At 35.6% G+C, this 22,940-nt stretch overlaps 1 protein-coding gene across 1 annotated transcript in view; it reads right to left on the bottom strand.

The window, feature by feature from the left end:
• The window catches only part of LOC129248981 (uncharacterized), a 99,525-nt gene that overhangs the window by 13,489 nt on the left and 63,096 nt on the right, over nucleotides 1–22,940 (bottom strand). The window contains exon 3 of the mRNA XM_054888583.1: nucleotides 10,401–10,460. Coding sequence (XP_054744558.1) covers nucleotides 10,401–10,460 — 60 coding nt within the window. The remainder of the gene's footprint in view (nucleotides 1–10,400; nucleotides 10,461–22,940) is intronic.

Here is a 22,940-nt window from a genome sequence, read left to right on the forward strand (position 1 = left end):
CGGAGCCGCGGGCACTCGACTTGACAAAAATTGAATATTGGCAAATAATTCTACGCGAAATATTCCAATATTGACTATTTTCGAATTGTGGAGAAAATTAGCATATGGGCGGCTCGTTTTATGAATGAAAGTACTTGCTCTTAGAACTATGAGCTCGAATTTATAAATCAATTTTTTGATGATGAGTTTTTGTTGCACAGTACAATAGTTGAAACTGTTCGGCGCCGCCGCGACTGTTCAGCGCTATGGCAACTAGGATGATGGCCGCTACGCCTGCGCCTATTAATGCATTTTGTTCTTGTAGTCGCTAGGCATAGAATTTTAGCTTTGGACGACATACGCATTTACAGGAATAAAGTGAGTGGCCTGTGTGTGCGGTTGTATGTAGATGCATATGTGTATATTAATAAGCATTGTTTTGCTGGAAGTTCAGAACACAAATATGTATAAACGTACATAGGCTAGGCCATAGTATAGCATACATACATACATATGTATAAAAAATTCAAACCAAGCGTCCTACGAATGTTTGTGTGTATGTTAGTACGTTTGTGTAATATACGCGCTACGGCGCTCATAATAGCAACCGCGTGTGCTGTATTGCGTCCGTATTTTTATATTCGTAAATATTTTCATTTTTAAATGTTTACCACAATTATGCCGAAAAATAATGCAGAAGAGTGTCGTGAATATCGACAGAAAAAAACAACAATTGACACGGTATTTCAAAGATATGTTGACAACATCGAAACCAAAGCATTTGTATCATATTTAAGCTATCATAAGCCACTCATATCATTTGTTGAAATTGAAAACATTGAGGATGAATAAAATATGAACTTTATAGCAATATTATAATGAACCTATAATTATCCCGCTCCTAATGCTGCCTTCATCTCATTCTCTCTCAGTTTGTTTTACGGAAGGTTTCACTTCTATCGCGTCTAACCGTTAGACTGGTATTTTTTTTTTTACGTTTTCTACTAGTTTCTTAAAAATAAGATATGAAATAATAACATTATCATACCAGCTGCTAATGCAGCTGAAGTTTTCTTGCAAAAAAAACTCTTAAAAACAGGTGTTGCGAAAACGCAACGCTGGTTGAAACGACTCATATGACTTCAACGTTTTGATGACATTATTTTTGGCGGGAAAATTGATGTTTATGTCATTTTCATATGGCAATTTGTACCATAAGTAAAGCGTTTTTCAGTAAGAGCGCTTCAACTTTTTTTTTGAATAAAACACAAACGGTTTGACTTTTTTAACTAATTTTTTTTTTATTATCGAGTTTGAACATATACATTTAAGTATGAAATTCGATTTCTTTTGCATGACCACCGCGTGCACGTTTTACGAAGTCCAATCGTTGAACCCAATTTTCGACCACTCTTTTGCATAAATCGGCCGAAATTCCAGCAATTTCGCGTTCAATATTGGCTCTGAGCTCACAAATCGTCGAGGGCTTGTTACTGTAAACCAATGACTTCACATAACCCCAAAGAAAATAGTCTTGAGGTGTCAAATCACACGAGCGCGGCGGCCATTCGACTGGTCCATTTCTGGAAATAATGCGCTCATCGAACTTACTCTTCCACAAATCAATTGTAGCGTGTGCTGTGTGGCTTGTGTCCCCGTCCTGTTGAAACCACATGTCGTCTAAGTCCATACCATTCAATTGCGGCCAAGAATAATCGTTTATCATGTCGCGGTATCGATTTCCATTCACAGTAACGTGGCGATCGTTCTCGTCAACGAAAAAATATGGGCCAATTACGCCGCCCGCATGTAAACTGCACCAAACAGTGATTTTTTCGGGATGCAACGGTGCCTCATGAATCACGTGTGGATTGCTTTCTGCCCAGTAATGCATATTTTGCGTGTTGACAAAGCCATTGAGCCAAAAGTGAGCTTCATCGTAAAATGGCTGTAATGCTCTTAAAGTAGCAGCAACAGAACGATTATTTTCATAAAAAATTTGCACGATTTGCAATCGTTGCTCAAGTGTGTAGCGTTCCATGATGAAATGTATACTAATGAAGTTTACAAATGACAAGCGAAAAATAAAAAATATTGCGTCGTTCGCCCTCCCTATCGGAAAAAAGTTGAAGCGCACCTATTGAAAAACGCTTTACTATTATTTTTATTTGTGCAAGTAAAAATACATTTAGAAGTATAATATTTCGTTGAAAGCTTTTATCGTTTTGGTAAGACTAATGTGCTCTTATTTCAAAATTTTGTTCCCTTACTTAATTCTTTATTGAAGAGTACGGGATCGTCGACGTTTTTTAACCATTGGGGAAATAGAATCCTCCTTCGAGCAGTGAGGATGAAGGCGAAGTAGTTTCAGCTAAACGAATGAAAATTGTTAAGCCTATTTCGAAAAAAATAACTTCTGTCGTATATATTCCACCAGTAGATGTTGATGCTGTAAGTGACGAAGAACTTATTGACGATAATGAGATGATAACAGAGGTACCACCTATGACGGATGTTTGTGGAGAGTTGGAGGTCGAACATGAATCAGATGTGGAAGATTTTGCGTCGCCGCCGTCATGCTTAGTTGGAATACCTGATGATGGACCATCCTGTTCTGCAAAAACAACTAGGTACACAGCAGAAAAAGATTTCGGTACACCAAACTGGAAAAAAACCAAACGAATTGATTTTAAATTTGGACCCCCCGACGAATCAGGTGTGGAATCTTTAAAAAGCAATATTGTTGATTCTATGAGTGAGTCTGAATATTTTATTCCTATGATAATTTTTGGCTCATAAAATTTTTCTTTCAGGTGGCAAAACACATTATTGGATTACACTTGGTATACCTATAGTAAAGCAAGCTTTATCACGTAATAACTTCCAGTTGATCAAAAGAATATTTCATCTAATGGACAATTATGGCATTGATGCCACAGACAGATTTGCTAAAGTTCGTCCACTTATTGATGCAATGAATCGTAAGTGCATGCAGTTTGGAGTTTTTGAAACGTTTCTGTCAATTGATGAACAAATGATACCATATTTTGGTCGACATTCGTGCAAAATGTTTATTCGTAACAAACCAATTCGATTTGGTTTCAAGTATTGGGCTCTTTGTTCAGGCAGCGGTTATTTATATGCAGTAGCACCATATAGAGGATCGAGTGTACCTTATGACAAGAATGTAGGCTTAGGCGCTTCTGTTGTTCTATCATTGTTAGAAAACGTGCGAAATGCATATAACCATGCCATATATTTTGATAATTTTTTTCCTCATACTATTTGTTTTGTTTGTTGAGTGAAAAACACAACAGGAACTGTAAGATCAAATCAACTTAGAGGTGCAGAGAAATTGCTAAGCACTGGAAAAAAACTGAAAAAACACCAATACGACTACTGTTCCGAGATAAATAATAAATTATTTGTTGCTCGTTGGCAAGATAATGCAGAAGTAACAGTCATTTCTAATTTCAAGTCTGTCGACCCACTAGCTGTCTCACAACGTTGGTGCAAAGCCGAGAAGAAAAAAGTATCTGTTGAACAACCTGGACTTATTCATGGCTACAATCAACACATGATAATGCCGTAGCTAACTATCGCGTTGGTATTCGTGGAAAAAAATGGTGGTGGCCGTTATGGACTAATTCAGTCAATAGTACCACTGTTAACGCATGGAAAATTCATTGCCTGATTTGTAAGGCAGAAGGAACTCGCCACATGTCTCAAATTTCTTTCAAAACTGAAATTGCAGAATCTTTACTTTTATATTGTGAAGAAGTTTCTTCTCATCGAAGAAGCAGAGAGACCAGTCCATTTACCTCGCATAAATGTTCGTGATCATGTCGTATGGAAACCTGCAGGCAACAAACGTAAAAGATGTGCTATGTGTCACTCACAAACTGTTTATGAATGTAAAAAATGTAATTTGAGATTACATCCAAAATGTTTTGATGAATACCATACAGATTTAGGAAATAAGAAAAAATAATGTTGTTTTTTAAATATTGCAAAACTATTACATTGTAAACTTAACAAAATACAACTATATTAATAAAGAGAATTCAAAAAATACCCAACTATTACCAGCGTTGCGTTTTCGCAACAGTCTGTCCTGGTGCATCCGGAAGACTTATCGGTCTGAAAATTTGTAAAGATGATCAGGAGTCCTTTAATACCAACCATACAAAATTTCACGCTATTATCTACACAGAATCTATTACCGGTAGAAGATGGGTTAAGTACGCGCTCTCTGCCCTGAGTTTCTCTGATCCTGTCCTACCATATAAATCCCGCTTACTTCTAATAAACGTTAAACAACTAGAACTAGTAGAAGATCGATTTTGTCGCTGCCTTTTTTGTTTAATGCTATCAATGCTGAAATTGACTGCTCCTCTCTTTCAGAAATGATTAACTTTTCGGTCCCCACCAGATCTTTACGTAACAAATATCCGTTCCATTTGAATAGGTTTAGAACAAATTATGCCTGCGATGCTCCTATTGTTCGCTCTCTTCATGAAACCAAACACATATTTAATTCTATTGAATTTTACTTTTTTATCTAAACAATGTTTTTCTTCCAAATTAAACCGTTTATTGTAATTTGACTTTCTGTCAGTAAGAACTATGTATTCAGTAAGAACAATTCTCTATTGATTTGACAAAAAATAAATAAATAAAACACCAAATAACATCATGCGATTTGCGCGTTTTGGTTATTGGCGGTTCAAGCTTTACTGGATTTTTTCGTTTGTTTATTGGGGTCAATATTTTCAAAGTTTTTCCAAGCGGACGACGTTTTGTAATTTTGATTGTCACAGTAAAGTAGAAAACAAAGAATGAGTTCACCTTCTTTCGTTTTGAACTGACAGCCGCATGAAAAAAAAAACAAATCAGCTCTTTTACCGATACCACCCAAGGATGATAGAATACAAGTTTGTGCCTTCCAAACTCGCTGTGTCTTCAGGCTCCATGGATTAACAAACAAAATGGAGAGAACTACTTATTTGTGACGAGTAGGTGAAAGCAATATAAACTACAAAACACAAGAAATTACACACACACACACACAGTCTTGCCACAAAAAACTGAATTTGGAGGTATTAATTTGCACTTTCACAATTTAACATGCGGCTCTTCGATTTCATTAGTTTGTTTAGTTTAAATCTCACAAATCACAATATTACCAACCATAGCCTCAGTATCGTCTTGAATGAAAAAAAACGTCCAACTGCTGCATAAACAAATAGAACTAAACGAAATGGAGCGAACACAAAAGAATGCGCCAATTATTTGATCACTTTTTGTGCAGTTAGATATGGTTACCGTTATCAATACGCTACATCAAACAAAAACAAAAAGAAGGTGTGAATGTTTTTACTTTTTATTTGACGAAAGTTTATTGTGTTAATATAGAAATATAACAAAAATTTATTGTGTAAGATATAGTGTAAACAACTGTTATCTTCAATCTAAACAAGAGGCTTTTATTCTATTGACTATTTATTCAAAATTTTAATTGACAATACCTCATTCAAAAAAATGATATCCATTTGAGTACTTCATTAAAATGTAAACACCTTCAATTGACTCTTTTCAATGCTCATTTGGTATTCCTTCAGTACAAAAACGAAATCCCTAATAAGTTAATGCCACCGAATCCCAAAGATTTTAAAGTATAGTTATGAGTGCGCAACAACAAAAGACAAATCACTTCGACACGCGCCAACAACTATAAAACCTCAATTAATTTCACGCAACTCCCAAAATGTTGGCTTTCAATAAAAAGGTAAACACCGTCATTACAGTAACACCGCAGCACAACAGCACTGCAGCACCCTTTAATTCTCTCATAAATCGCTTATAAGCGCACACACTTAAATTAATATTCACACCATAATTTGAATATATGATAGGCAAATAAACGCACCTATTGAAAAAAGGTGCACAAGAAGTGAAAAAATAAAAAATGAAGAGTACTCGAGTAAAAACGCGAAAGGGTGCATTAATGAGTTTCAATTGGCTCTGCAAAAGGGTAAGCGGGTAGGCAGCGGAAGTGGAAGTGGCAGTGGCAGTTGCTTTGCATGCGTTTTTTGTGAAATGCGCAACAGTTGATTCCACCGACCCTCGTTTCTCGCTTCGGAGTGTTTTGCATACAAGAAGGGTTACACTTCACTCTTTTCACTGTTTATTGGATCCAGTGATTCCGCCAATGATTTGCCTATATGCATATCCGATTGTGCTTGTAGTGCATGAGGCACATAAAAAATAGACGGAAGACAACCCTTTTTTGCTTAACTAATTTGAATGTTTGCTTATGCGTACAAGTGTGAGTGTGTGTGTGCGTACTAATAAGGACACTACAACAATGCCTTGAAAGCCCCTGCAAATAGGCAACAATCGAGTTGACGTTTGTTATGCAAACCGAAAAGGTGGTGCGATATGATTAAAATGCCGTTTAATTTTAATTGCCACTGCTGTCACTACATTAGTATCACCGTGACAAAGCACTCTCGTCATTTGCGTACAGCGAGAGGTCAGATGGCGACAAATTTACATAACCTTTAAAACCTTCAACAAAATATGCGTAATCATTGAAATATCTGGTAATTTGTACTGTGCATGGAAGATAATGGATGGAATATCATTAGGGGTTAGTTTTAAATGCATATACCCAAAGGCGCATATACACACAGGCATACAGACGCACATACGCACGCACGCTTGCACATAGGGATGAGTGCTTATCAGGGGAAAAATCAGTTTTTGTGTTGAAAAACATGAAATTCTGGCAGTTGTATGATTGTATGAGTTTTGCATAGATCCAACCCGATGGTTGAGGCTAAGAGAAACATGTATACTTACATACTTACATAGATATACCTATGCCCACAAATTTGCAAGTTTATAGACACAATCAACTCCCTAGTGAAAAAGCGAATAGTTTCATAAGAGGACTAGTTTTATCTACATATTTTGTGATTATATAAAAACTAGTATAAAATGGGTGTGTAGTAGAGCAGTTGTAAAAGTCAAAGACTGAATGCACAAAGCCACTCATATGTAAAAAAAGGTATCGAGAGTTGATTAGTGCTTCTGACAGATGCTATGTTTGTTTTATATTTTCTTAAAATATTATTTACTGGACCATAGATATTAAAAATATTTGATATATGTGGACTTCTAGGCAAAACAACTTTTGTGACTTTAAGAGGCTTTGCTTTGAGGTCAATAAATTATGATTTATCAGAGAAAAATTTAGTGTTCCAGTGAAATTTTATAAGATGGTTACCCAAGACTCAGCTATAAATGATTAATTGATTCGGTATAGTAGCCATAGCTCTTACCTAAGCTACAATTTAGTGCCTGACAGAAAAATGTGCAAATTCTACTTAAGTTGTTTTATTGGCCGCCGTAGCCGAATGGTTTGGTGCATGACTACCATTCGGTATTCACAGAGATCGTAGGTTCGAATCTCAGTGAAACACCAAAAAAGAAGGAAACGTTTTTTCTAATAGCGGTCGCCCCTCGGCAGGCAATGGCAAACCTCCGAGTGTATTTCTGCTATGAAAAACTTCCTCATAAAAAATATCTGCCGTTCGGAGTCGGCTTGAAACTGTAGGTCCCTCCATTTGTGCAACAACATCAAGACGCATACCACAAATAGGAGGAGGAGCTCGGCCAAACACCCAGAAATAGTGTACGCGCCAATTATAAATAAAAGTAATAAAAATAAATAACAATTATTTCATTTACGTAGAAGTAAACCTACTTATTTTCAAGTGTGGGAATTTGAAATGATTCGTAAGCTGCCAAAATGGACCAGTTCCTTGAAAGTTAGAGACAGTCCGCTTTAATGCCGGGTTGCTATGGCATCAGCCCCTATATGCCTGCATGCATATATATATGTAAAAATGTAGTTGAGTGGGCAGCGGATGATGACCACTGCTGCAGGGGTGTAATAGGGGTGTCTGGAATTTTAATTTCGCCGAATTATTGCCATTGTACTTTTGCCGAATGTTTGAAATGTTATTTGAACTATTGAAATAACCTCACCCCGCTGATGTAGCTGCACATCATGCCATGGTTTTTACATGTGACAAATTGTAATTGTGATTACCAACGCAATGCGATGTATCCGTGTCGGGGTTGCCTCTGGGTCAAGTTTGGTGCGAAAGGCAACTTTTGTATGTAAATAAACGCAGTTATATGCACGGCTGTGCACAATACTTTCTGCCATTGTCCATGATGCTTTTCGGAAATTTTTAAATAGATATTTTATATGACATTATTTGGACATGTGCAGAGGGGCATATAAAATATTTATCACAACGATTGTCGAGCATCTATGCAGTGCGACAAAGGAGATGAATTTGAAAGTGCAAGTCATGCATATTTTGTAACGGGTAATTGTGCATATTTAACTTTTAGTGGAAATGATTTCTGTTACGATATTCCATGAAATGAATTATTATAATAATTTCTGAGTATTATACATATTTTTCATTTTCATAGAGGAATGCTCATTTTGGTAAATCTGCAGTTTTTCATTCTTTCGATTCGTTGCATTCATTCATTGTTTTCTGCATACATACATACATACATATACATATGTATGCATATATTTTAAGAGTTTTTTGATCTAGATGCTACTACTACTACTACTACTTTTACTACTATAAGGTGGCACAAAATTAATCACTTTATCGGAAGTTTGAAAGATGTCTATGACTCAAAATCATTTCTTTTATTTAATAAAAACGTTAATCAAAAACCAAGAGGATGATTAATTTTGCGCCACCTTGTACTCTACTACTCTAATTTCGTTATTCATACAGCATTCCCCAGTGACTAAAAAACTGGTATGACTCATTATTTTCAATGCTGCCAACTCTCGTTCAAGACTGCCAACTCTATTTCATTAGACCGCATCCATACAGGGAGACTTTTGTTGCATCTACTTTGCGAATTTTCTTTTGGTGTTGGCCGCCGGGTGCATAAACGTAACTTGCAATTGTTTAGTTTTTGGTTTACAATCAAAACACCATTGAGAGGAACGAGAGCACAAAGGTGTTGACTGAATACGAGCACCTTAAGTAACGAGTTGAAGCAAAAAATGTTTCCCTATATGAACGCTGTCTTACTAATACTCATTAAGTGCTTTCAAACAAATGTAATTTTTGCCAAAAAATTACGGGGGCTGCTGCTGGAGGAACAGTCCTTGGCCGGATATAAATCCGGGTAGTTCCGATAACGTAGAACTGACAGCCGTGGAAACGTAATAGGGGGATCTAGTCCGCTACTTGCTGTCTATATGCCATCTCCATACATATTGAGTTAGAGCGATCGCCTTCTAAATATTATTATAAAATAATGATTTTTTCTAAACTTATTTCCATTGAACATAAATCATTTTTCCTAACAACGAATCTTAAAAAGTTCATTGCAAAAGAGATACTGATCACTGGCTAATACTTATATATTAACGGCGATTTAAATTTGCTAGTTTTCTGATGATCTTCATCTTAAATACATAATTTTTAAATAATGAAAATTATATAGCCTTAAACCAATGAAGTTTTGGAATTTTGTTAAGGAGAAGTGCCTCTCCTTCATTGCCCTCGGTTTTCCATCAAATGAATGCAAATGTTTTTTGCATTGGCTCTGCTCGTACCTGGCTTCAGACAGAAGTGTGTGCAGTTTTTAAATTCCCCCAACCACTTACACACACGCGCTTGCATATATACATATGTATGTATGTATGTAGGCGACTAGGTAAATTTGTGGGCATTTGGCGTTCGTAACCTATCCTGCAGGATATGGGCAACACAATTACGACATTGGCACGAGTCGGAGCTGTGCCTTTGCATCCTTTTTAAAAGTGAAAACCAAAATAACAAATTCGAATGTTGCAATGTCGACAACAGCGAAACGAATTTCTTTCCCCTCTACTACTTCTTCGACTGCAGTTGTATAGTTGTTCCAACGAACTCTAATAAACTTCTCACTTCAAATCGATAATAAATTTTTGTATTCACGTGCTTTGTGTACGTGTCTCCGTGAGCAAGGGATCGCCGCCACATTTGTCGCACATCCTTAATGGCAGTAGCCTCGTCGTCATGTTGCGGGCACCCAGGAAAGCTGTTTGTGTGTGCGTGCGCTTATGTGGAAATTAACGAAAGGAGGATTGATGGATGGAAGATGCATGTTGAAAGAATTGAGGCAACGGATTAAGCAGCGAAACAAGCACGCGTATGTTTATCCACATATGTATGTGTGTATGATTATATTATTATTCGCATTCATATCTGTATGTATGTGTGCTCATACGAGTGCCCACATGTTTAAAGAGGTATGCTAGACAGGCACGAGCGCGTACATTTCTTGAATTGTGAAAAAAACTAACTATTTTGGTTACTTACTCGATGCAGGACGCAAAGGTGAAGCCGAGGGCGAGGTTCGCATGTGTCCAGTGAATGCATCTGTTAAGAGAAAAAAGTACCCAAATGTAAAAATGCATAGATACGAGTATTACGATAAAAGTATAGAAGTATGCGACATGTGCATATATGTATATGTATGTGTGTATGTATGTATGTATGCATGCATGTATTGTGCAAGTATATTCATATGATGTCTTATTTATTTGCTATCCAAAGCCCATTTAACTGTTAAGTGGCAAGAGTTTGACTAGTCCCCCTCCCCGTCCAAGAGCTCAATTCAAAATATTCTTTGCAAATTATTGATTATCCTTATTTCCCTCTTCATTAAAACCCACAACACAGTGCGCCGTTGGACCGCTTGAGTGCTTGCGGTGGCCGATCAATGCCCTTTCGTTATCCACCGACCACTTTTCACCGCTTACATCGCGCCGCTCACTGCTCACCATTCGCCTTTCGTCCAAAAGACCAAATATCCTAAGCAAATAAATGCAGCACAAGTCTGCAGATGTGTCTCTGCGTATGCGAATTGAGTTTGAAAGAAATCCTTGTGGGGGTGTAAGCAAGTGCCATTCTGATTATGTTGTTGTTGGCCATGGTGATGGTGGTGTGTGCGGCTATAGCTGAATCTAATGCTGGTGCTGATGATGGAGCTGTTGCTATTTTTCGTTCTTCACTCAAGTTGATGACCTCTTGGCTGCTTGCCATTGCGCTGTTGTTGTTGCTGCTCCTATTTCGCCCAGTTTACGACAATTTCGTCCATTCGAAACTTAATGCAAATGGCACGTCTTCTTAACTTGTCAATTTGAATGTTGCCTGCAATGTTTTTATACATTTATTCCGTTTCGTGTGGCAAGGAGGATTTCTTTTTTCTTCGTAAAACTTTTCGCTCTGACCTCATTCCACTTGGTGTGGTGCATCTGGTTTTGTTTTTGTTTCAAATGGGCATAAAATGTCCATTAGTAATTCTTTACTTTTATGGGGTGAATTTGGTATTCCTACATTTAGTTTGCACTCACTACTCTATATACACACATGTACATATATATACAAACAGGCATAATGCATTCACACACACGCGCGCGTATACATCATTTTGCGAATAAAAAAGTAAATTGAATGCAAAACACACAAAAGTTCTATAAAAGTGAAGTGATAAGGGAAGGTGTTTAGGTATGTAGACACGTATGTATGTATGAGTGTATGTAAGTGGTTAGATAAATCTGCAATTTCAAGACAAAAACACATTAAAATTGTATTTATAAGGCGAGAACTCGCAGCTGATATAATCCATCCGAGGGTGCTTTGGTGTAGATGAGGCTCTTATTCATTTATTTATTCGTGGTTCATAGTTCATCTGTTACAAGACGCACCCTTTTGCAGATGAAATTATAAAGGAAGATGACCAACCTCCGTTAGCCAAAGCATTGAAATGCACAATGAAGACTAGAACTTTCAAAAAATAATTTTATTTTAGGTAAATGGCAGTGCTTTTTTACCTCGCTTTGCTGCTCAAGTATTTTTATGAAGTTCTATACTGGAGGCAATCGCATTTGAGTGTACCTGGACGCGGTAAATCCAAGGTTTTTCTAACTTCTTGAACAAACCATAAGGGTGTAACTACCTACTATCGAGATTAGAGACTTTATTATCGAAACAATTATGGGTTTTAGCGCACTGTTACATCTTTTTGAATATATAGAAAGACATAAAGGTAAAAAAAAACAAAAAAATGAAAAACCGATTTAGAGTTTAGTTTACTATGCCTTTCTAATATCGCAATGGATCGGCAACTTTCTAAGTGAGTTGGTTTAAAGACCGACTGCCACTTCTACCTACTTCTTCAGCCCTTTTTAAGTAAAATATAATACTCAATTTCGGTTAATGAGGAGTAGCACTAGCAATAAATACCACTTTACGCAGCATGAAAAATACCTAACGATCTCCTAGCAAACGAACGACATGTTTCAGTTGAAGGGGTCCTGTTTACGAGGTAAAAAATATATATTTTTTCCTTAAATCGTATCGGGGTCGAATAATAAAATTACCCAAATTTGCAGATACTAATTTGAGATATTTCCGAAGATATAGCAATCAATTCACAGATCTTCGAGTGTCTAGCGGATTTGAAGGGAGTTTTCTCCACCTTTAATTTATACGATTTTTATAAACTAAAGGGTAGAATTAAAAAAAAACTATTGTTTTTGTTTCTTAAATTTTTTTACTTCTACGGGGTTTTCTCATTTCATATAGCAGATAAATATTTTAAATATAAAAGTTTTTTGGTACATCTGCCTCAGACAAGAATGCGGCTCTCATGAGGACATCGAAATGTATTTACGTCTTAGATAAGTTAGGTTAAAATGTAGAATATGAGCGTTTCCATGTCATGTGATCCAATCATTTTGATCAAATTAGTTTTATTTATTGGCGTGAAGAAGTAAACTGAAATTTTTTTCAAAACAATTTAGAAGTTTTGAGATTTATCAATGTGGAAAATTCTGGTAGAGTGGTTTTTCAAGAGAAATATTTTTGGTTCTTTCTATTTTTATTTCTATTTTTAATTACTTACCAAATTTCTCGATTTATTTTTTTCACTAATACAATATCTGAGATTCAGTACATTGTACATATTTTGAACATAATTTCAAAAGTTAGGGGGATCTATGAAACTTTCAGGGATTGCTAAGCAAAATTACTTAAAATAAGAATATAAGGGGGTTGCTCAAAAAAAATTCTTTATTTGAATTTAGTTTGTTTTTTAGAGATTTTTTATTTTTTAAGTATTATATATTTTATCATAAAAAATGTCAATAAGGAGACGTTCTAACTAATTTGTTTAAAAATATATTCTATCTTCAAAAATTTACAAAAAAAAAAAAAGCTAATCAAAGGTTTTATACTTTTAAGAACTCTCTACCAAAATTTTGAACACATCAAAAAATTATATTTTTGCAAATTCTTTCAATTTATTTCTTCCAGCCTAATTTCAGAAAAATTTAAAGCAATTTTGTTTATTGAATCACTTGATATACAGGGCCCGTCGTCTATTGTTACGGATTTGAACTAGGTATTATTTGAAGAATGGTAACACTTAGCTGTCATCTGATTTGACAGAAAATTAGTTTTATTCTTCCGCTGAACGAAAATGGCTGTGTATACGCTCAAAGAACGCTGGGAAATATTGCGACATTACTTTGAATATCATGGTAATGTTGCAGAATGTAAACGAAAATTACGTACGGCAATGGGAAGAAGAAAAGCACCGAATGAAGCGTATGTGCGTTACTTTGCGAAAAAAGTAAGAGAAACTGGGTTGCTTATTGACAAACCAACGCGTGACCGACCAAAAACCGTGCGTACACCCGAAAATATTGCTGCTGTGGCCGAGAGTGTTCGTGAATCACCAGGAACATCAGTTCACCGTCGTTCTCAACAATTGGACATTTCGGAGACATCATTGAGACGAATTTTGCGTAAAGACCTTGGTATGACGCCGTACAAAGTCCAAATTGGTCCAGTTGTGTTCCATCATTAACCGGAAGGATTGTACTTCAAAATAAAAAAAGCAGTTTGGAAAAATATTGAGTAGTTTCTTTTTTATAGCATTTTTAATTCCGTAAAGTTATATGGCGGACCCTTTAGAATCGCTCATATAGAATATTAATATCTTTCGATAGGTTTTTTATATATTTTACATACCATCTGCCGGACTTAGGTTTTTTCCCCTTCTCAAAAATTTTTTTTGTAGGCCTGGAAAAGAATGAGCCTCCCTTTATTATTTTTTTTTTGTGGCGGTGAGGTTGGGTTAAAAATGCCTTCGCACCATATAGTAACCGTCGCTACTACGTGTGTGGTGATTCCACTAAAAATATCCATCCTCTTCTCTTGGATTTTTCCCTCCACCCCGGGACTGCTTCCGCATTGCTTCGAGGTAGAGGGTCAAGACGGCGTCCTAAGAAGGACACTTACTTACTCACCATGTGTCCAGGGTCGCCTGTTTTGAGAAACCTATGCTCAATGCTCTTCAGCATTACTTTCCATTTCGCGCTTCTTTTTTCGGATAATATCTTCCACAAAATTTTTGACGGCATTCCATTTTTCTTCGTCTATCATCATTTTCTCGATAATTTCTTCAGGTGTAAATACACCAATAGCTCGTTGCAGACCTGTTCTCTCTACTTTCCACCTCTCGCATTTAAAGAAGGTGTGCTCCGCATCATAATACTCAGTATCTCCATGTATGCAGTTTGGTTGGCTCACTTTTCCCATTCGCCACAAATACTTGCGAAAGGACCCATGTCCGGACAAAAACTGTGTGAGGTAATAGTTAACCTCACCGTGCTTTCTTTCTACCCACTTTCTTAGGTCGGGTATTAGTCTCGCTGTCCATCTGCCATATCGTTCAGAGTTCCATCTTGCCTGCCAAAGTGTGAGCGTTTGAACTCTAATATCGGAGAAACGTGGTACTGGGATTCCTGTGTTTTTGCCTCCCATCTCCGTTTGCGCTCTTGTGCTAGAATATCTATAGGGATGGTTCCGCTGATAACTAACACCGCACAGGTGCGTTGTACAGATCGCAGAATTTTCCGCCGGCATTACACCCTTAGCGAATCTGCCCATATTTCGCATCCGTATAAGAGAATCGAGTTCGTCGAGTCCATTAAAAGTGTTCGCTTGTTCTGCGTTGGACCTCCAAGGGTTGCCATGAGCTTACTTAATATGCCGCTTATTTTGGCATTACGATTACTTAAATAGCTGCGAATAATCTTCAATAGATTATTCGGGATCTTGAATTTTACACTTAAGGTTTCAATTACGTCGTCCCAACTTAAACTGTTGAAATCATTTCTAATATCCAGTGTGGCTAGTAATACTAAGCGTTTGGAGTATCGATTACCTGCCTGGGCATGTTCTACGCTAGCTATTACACCTTGGATGGCTCCTAAGGTAGATCTGCCACTTCTAAAACCATACTGCCTGTCGGAGAGGCCGCCGCTGTTTTCTACGGCTTCGCTAAGCCTATGCTTTATCAGTTTCTCAAAGAGTTTTCCTGCGCTATCCAGCATACATAACGGTCTATAAACGGACGCTAATGTTGGGTCTCCCTTTCCCTTATTGATTGGTACTAGTTTTTATTTTTTACATATTTATGGAAAAATTCCTTCTTTTAGGCATGCGTTGTACATGTTTAGCAGCAAAAAAGGGCGTTCGATTGCCAATAGTTGTTATGATGTGAAAATAATCTAAAAACGACCACATTTGTAGTCACTTAAAAGTTGCACTTTGCACTAAAATTCAATGGAATATAAAACTGCATACACCGAATTCTAAAGATTCTGGTAAAAAATTACAAGTTTTTAAAAAATTAAAAATTTTTTTACTAAGTTTGAAACTTTGCGTTGTATGGTTTTTGTTATAGTATGAACTAGATTTTTGTAAAAAAACGTTTGTGTGCTTAACATTTTGCAACGGGATGTATGAGAGGTAATCGTAGAGGTGCGAATTAATTGTGGCTAGGGTAAGTATAGTTAGACATTGCTCGCGCATTAAAAGATATGAATCGTGATTACCTCAATCTTTATAGATATGCATATTTACTTGTATATTTTAAAGTGGGTTCTTCAGCGAGTTGCGAGATACCCTCAGAACAAACAGTTTTAGTTTGGAATAGAGAGTCCACATTATGAGACTAGAATTTCGACGTTTTTTTCCTGTGTTTAGAGTAATATTAAAAGGAATGCTACTCTTACGTGTCATATGTAAGCACATATGTATATAAATACATGCATACATTTAAATGTAGGTACGCACAGACACATATGTACATACATCGTTATAAGCATAAAAAATCGTAGATGTCACTGTGCGACGTGCTTACAATTTCATCACCACCGCATTTAGTTAAATCTCCATTTCCTTGCGCTATGTATGTGTGTGTGTACATATGTATGTAGTTTGTATGTGTGTATGTATGTAGATTGTCTTGGCCGTACGCAAGCTCACACCTATTCGCCTACTTCAGCGCTTAGGTCCGTATGCTTATATGCATGTGTGCATAAATGTTTGCATGCTAGTTATACTCGTACACACATGTGTATAAACATACATATGCCCAATGTCTTTAGGAATGTCCGTATCCTTTATGCATTACTGTCATAAATAACCTTATTTGAGTGCGCATTATATTTGCAAAATAACAGTGAAGAAACAAAGTAGCGCTGGTGTGATCCAGCAAACGCCTGTCCAGCAGGGGTGGTGTGGTCGAAGCGGGCGAAAGAAGTGAAGTAGGCGGGCTGTAGCGGGTACAAGGGGCACAAGTATAAGCTGCAGTTATCCGCTGCGGCATCCTCTGCATTTGAGCGTGATAAAAAAGAGAAAAGCACATTTTTTGGCATTTGCTCTTATTTAGCAAAGAGTGGATATTAAATTTATAGCTCCCTCGGGTGTAAACAAAAAAGGACAATGCCGAGCAGTGGTGTTGTAGTGGAGCAGTGGACCATAGTTGGCATGGTACCTATATTTTTACGACAATATATGCATACAGGGATAATGTCCACTGTCCTTTTCGAAATATAAATATACAGATTACTGGCTAAAAAGAGAGCCAACAACAACACGTATGCATAGCAGTAGTGAAGGCACAAAAGTGAAAACAATCTGCTGTTTTTTGCGTATTTCATTTGGTATTTTGGTTGGTTAATCTATTATCAAGGGAGAGTTGCTTTGCCCATTCATATACAGATTACAAGTGCTCTGAGGATACGTGCCTACATGTGCATGCACGAATTTCATATACTACTCACATACACACATACACATGTGCATGTGTCTATCTACGTGTTTAAGTGTTTTGCTAAAATATGCGAACATACATAAGCGTATATTTACATACGTGTATGTGTATGTACATAGCTGCCCATAGTAATTTGCTTCCGCATAAGGCGCTGGAGCATTAGAGAATAAAAAAGGTGATTTGTTGTTGCGCTCTTTGCACTCCACTAAGGGTTATTGCTTTTAAAAACTCCTTCAACAAAGCATTGACCTTAGCTTAAAAAGTCAATTGATCTCCATCCGTACATTCTTACATTCTTCTGCACTCCGGCGCTTTGCCCATACAGTTTTAGACAAAAATGTGAGAACTGTGTCCACTACTTAGCAGCAATTACAGAAATTTGCATTGTGCGCGCCCATAGTCGGAAAAGATAATCCTGCCTAGTTGACCACTTTCAGTCGCAAAAACACAATCAACACCAACACCAATGCGAGCACCAACTCTGGTGTATGCAATAAGAACATTAATTTTTTTCCTGCCATAAATGCTGGAATCAGCTGGAATTTTGCTTTGTATCTGTTCCCCCACAAAAAAGTACAAGAAACAAAAATATTCAAAATTGTGGGAAACTGCAGGCTGCAGACCTTTTGCCTTAATTTTGGTCCGCATGCAAAGCATCTGAGGTGAGGCAGCATGCAGTGCCATTAGAAGTATTCTCATACTCTCACATACAGTCTTACACATACATACATATACACGCAGGTCTGTAGTTATGTGTGAGGCACTTTTCTTAAAGTCCGTACTTGTTGTCTCCTTAGGGAACAGGTAGAAAAGGTAAGTATTTTGCAATCATTCTTCAGAGATCAAAGCATTAGAGTGCATTATTTGAATATCTGCGCTGTACATCTGCATTGGACAAATAGTTATTTATGATTAGACGCTCAGTGGGTTGTCGTTTGGACCTTTTTTGTCTTTGCGTGAGTGTGTTTTTTACTGCTATTTTACTACGCAGGATTTGGGAGGATCGGACTCATTATGAATTTTGTATCCTTATCAAATCAAAAGGAGCCGTATAATAATGCACACAGCCTTATTGAAGCCGAAAATCTTAAATGTGTAGATGTTTGCGGATCACAAAAATTTTTTTGTTAGAGAAGTCTTTATGTATTTATGCAGTATAAATATATGTACAGTGACACAAAAAACTTTAGGGACCTATACTCAAACTGACAATAAGAAGCAATGTATGTGGATCTGGAAATTATTAACAAAGACAAACAAAAATGGTTTGTAGGGCACAGAAGTATTGACATTTTATTGAGAAAAATCAGTTTATACTAAAAAAAAAATAAATAAAAACAGAAGCTAATTTGGCAAGGGCTTTCCTTTATTACAGAACGGCTTCTTGGCAAGCACATCTCAAGGTTGGAAAGCGGTGCAGGTGGCCAACAAAATTTATGCTGTATGGAGATTTAATACATTATGAACAATTTTTCGAAAAAATTGGAAAATAAAAAATTTGTTTTGTTAAGTTAATATAAATGCACGCATCTCTTTGAACGACACTAAAATTTGAATTTTTTACCCTGAATTTTTTTTTTAATTTTTATTACCAAAAACCAAAAAAAAAACAAGAAAATATTGATTTGATGTTTTACATTTAATTAAAAAAAAGTAAACTTTAGAAAAATTCAAAAAAAGTTAATAACAACAAAGAAATATTTTTTAAGGTTTTACCGAAAATTTTTATAATTTTACCGAAAAACACAGAAAACCCCCGCAAAAAATTAATATAAAAAAATTTTAGTAAAGCGCACAAAAATCTTAATAAGAAAAAGCTATATTTTTGTTTAAAGTTTAACCGAATATTTTTTTAAGTTTTAGCGATATATAATTTAAGTTAAAGAAAGAAAACTTAAAAAAAACGTACAAAAAGGTTAATAAAAAAAATAAATTTTTTTTTCGAAGGTTTCTCCGAAAAAGCACAGAAATCCCCGACAAAAAAAAACCTTTAAGTAAATTTCAATTTTGTTTGTTACATTTTTAATAAAATAAACTTAAAGAAAACTATACCCCTCCACAAAAAAAAAAACTATTTAATTTATAAAAAGAGAATGAAAGAGAAAAGAAAATATATTATTTCTAAATAATAAAATATATATAATAAAAACCATAAATAAAAATTTTATAATTACTCATCCATTCTGAGCAAATAGTCTAAATTTTGAACCTTTGCAAAGTGCATGGGAAATGAAATGATTGCTGGTTCATATTTTGCACCGACGCCACTCAAAGAGCTACACTGGAAGTTACGGGGAAACTTGTTGAGTTCTAGCATACAAAATTACTGTGCAAAGGCTAATGGATTCAGAGGAATTTTTCATATTATTTAAAATTTTTTTTTATTTAGGCCGGCATTTTGCTCGACCCCCATAAGCTGAGTTTTTTGTTTACAATTTCATTTATTCGGCATTTAATTCTTAATTTTTTTGACTGCTTGCAAATACGGGTTAGTCTTGATAAAGTAAAGTAATGCATTTGAATAATTTTGTATAAATAAAACTATGTTTTTTATATATTTTATGAATGTGTGCTATAGAATTTCGCGTCGCGGTTGGAAGAGTTAAGCTACTGCTAAGCTGTGGATGATATAGCATTCATTGCATATAAAAATATATCTTCTTTGTTCTGTATATATAATGTATGTATTTAATCAAGTTTTAGATGTTCCAAAAATCGTCTATAGTATTTATCTATGCACCCCAATGAGATTTTCACTATGCTCGAATGTGCGAAAGACCGTATATTTTAATCCAGGCTTGCAACAGGTATTCTGCCACAAGTAGCCTTCGTTTTAGTATTTCTTATATAATTAGATGGCGTTCAGAACTACAGTCAAAATAAAATATAAATTCAAAATGCTTCAAATTTGCCAATTTCCAGCTTTACGCTGATGACATTAAAATATTTGCACCCATCACAGGCTAAAGCCAGTTTGCAATCCGACATACATAGGGTCAATTGATGGTGCTGCATAAATCAGTTGGCGCTTAATACCAATAAATGCTTTCATGTAACTTACAGTAGACATATGATAGCTTTGTAGACTTCTTATAGTATTGCGGCAGCTGTCTTACAATCTGTGACCAAAATGAAGAATCTTGGTGTTGTATTTGATGCCAAGCAGACTTATAAAGGGTTTTTCAGTAAGAGCGCTTCAACTTTTGAACTTTTTTGAATAAAACACAAACGGTTTGACATTTTTAACTAATTTTTTTTTTATTATCGAGTTTGAACATATACATTTAAGTGTGAAATTCGATTTCTTTTGCATGACCACCGCGTGCACGTTTTACGAAGTCCAATCGTTGAACCCAATTCTCGACCACGCTTTTGCATAAATCGGCCGAAATTCCAGCAATTTCGCGTTCAATATTGGCTCTGAGCTCACAAATCGTCGCCGGCTTGTTACTGTAGACCAATGACTTCACATAACCCCAAAACGGGACGGCTTGTTAAATGGACCGTAAAATGGCCGTAATGCTCTTAAAGTAGCAGCAACAGAACGATTATTTTCTTAAAAATTTTGCACGATTTGCAATCGTTGCTCAAGTGTGTAGCGTTCCATGATGAAATGTATACTAATGAAGTTTACAATGACAAGCGAAAAATAAAAAAATATTGCGTCGTTCGCCCTCCCTATCGGAAAAAAGTTAAAGCGCACCTATTGAATAACCCTATAATAGTCATGTCGATTATATTCTTTCTTGCTCAAATTCGTTGTTAGCTTTTATCCACCGAAACTGTTAGGCGTTTATGAGCCCCTACACTTAAATCTCTGCATTGTGCATTGGTGAGGTCAAGACTGGAGTATACAGTGTTTATTTGGAGGCCTTACACTAAAATTCTAACTAACCGCTTTGAGCCAGTTGAAAAAACAAATTCTAAAATTTCCACGCTGCTCACTAAATTTTTCTCTACCACTACCTTCTTATTATTCATCAATGAATTCAAAGAGTAACCTCAAACCAATTTTTCGACTTACCATCCATACTGTAACCATCCTACAACCTATTGCTTTCACTGCAATCCAACCGGGTGTATTACAATGGTCTTCCTGACTTTGCTTGGACTTGTCCAACCTCAACAAATCTAATCTAGACTATTCTCGTTGCCAACTAATTAGCCTGCCTACACTTGAGGATAGAAGATACCCATTTTGCGTGCTCATTTGTCATTAAGGGGACAGATACCTGTAAAATTTTTTTTCATAAAATGTTAATGTAATCCTTTAAGAATATGTCAAAAAAATTTTAGAACGTAAATTTAAGTATTTCTTATATTATAGATCGTCAACCGTGACGACTCTATTCTTTGCGTTTCGAAAAATTTTCAAAAAAAATAATTTTTTCGAAGCAAAAATATTAGGAAAATTCGTTTTTTTTAAGCGTTTTATTCCGCGAATTGTTTTTCCATTTTTTTTAATTCATATAAAAATTATGACAATAATAAACAAAAAACTTTTTGGTTTTTTGTATTCAGGTCACTGACGCCGATGCTACAATGCCCGCCGATTGAGAAGCTCCGCTGCGACCTTCCTTTATTTTAAATGATTAAAATAAAAAAAAATTTATATTATTTTAATGTATAAACTGTATGCCTATTTTGAAAAAGATATATTGACTTCTTCACTTTAAATAATTTGAATGAAAATCAGGGAAAATATGGCCGTTTAAAGGTATCTACTCCTACTTAAATATTTGCGTACGTTTTTCTCTGCGCTACAACACTAGTGTTTTATCTTATCTCCTGTGTTTAATATTGTCCTAATTTCAATGAGGCTAACACTTAGATCAATGTTAGCTGTGTGGTCTGTAAGAATATCTTGTATTCTAAGACTTAAATACATATAAAGAAATATGCTATATGTATCAGTATGTACGGTTCCTGTAATCATGAACTTAAATAATTAAAAAGAAATAAATAAAATGTCAACAAATTAAACTTTTTCTGAATATGGCGAAATGATGGAACCCAATTTATAGCGTTTCTGTGAGTCTTTCAACTTCAAGTTATGTCTTCCGCTTATTTTAGACTTTACATCCAACAATTCTCGGTTAAAGCTACTTTAATCTTCTACTTAATTTCGAATCTCTAGAAAAGAGAAGGACAGTGATTTCTTTTTCGTTTATTTTCAGTATTGTTAAGACACTGTCGACTGCTTTAAGATTAAATTTGCGAGTAATGTGTCCATTGCTCACGCACTTCGAGACTATAATTCACTATCCAATTCCAGCCTGCCTGATTTTGCTTTTCTAAATCTAATTCTGTAAATATTTTGAATTTAGTTGCTTTTATAGTTTCATATTGGCTGCTAAAATTTGGTTTTTTTTTACATTTTTGTCTAGTCTATAAGGTAATTTGTTCTGCAGATTATTTAAATAAAATTAATAAAAAATATTTGTTTCTAACATACTTTTTCCAAGTCTGGATAATTCTGTTCTTATATGTTGTCCGTTATTTTGAGGCCATTTATAAATCAAAATAAAATGTTAGACTAAAATTATTAATAAAAATAATATAAAAAAAAAAAATTATACTTTTCTGTACGGCTCAGTTAATTCGTATGGAAATCAGAACTAAAGAAAAGAAAATCAGAAAAAAGTGTTATTTTTATTTTTTCTGATTTTCTTGCAAATTAACTGAGCCGTACGCTGCCCGTTTTACTGAATTGCTTCACCATTTTT

The sequence above is a fragment of the Anastrepha obliqua genome, chromosome 5 (genome assembly GCF_027943255.1).
Source record: "Anastrepha obliqua isolate idAnaObli1 chromosome 5, idAnaObli1_1.0, whole genome shotgun sequence".
NCBI classification, from domain to species: domain Eukaryota; kingdom Metazoa; phylum Arthropoda; class Insecta; order Diptera; family Tephritidae; genus Anastrepha; species Anastrepha obliqua.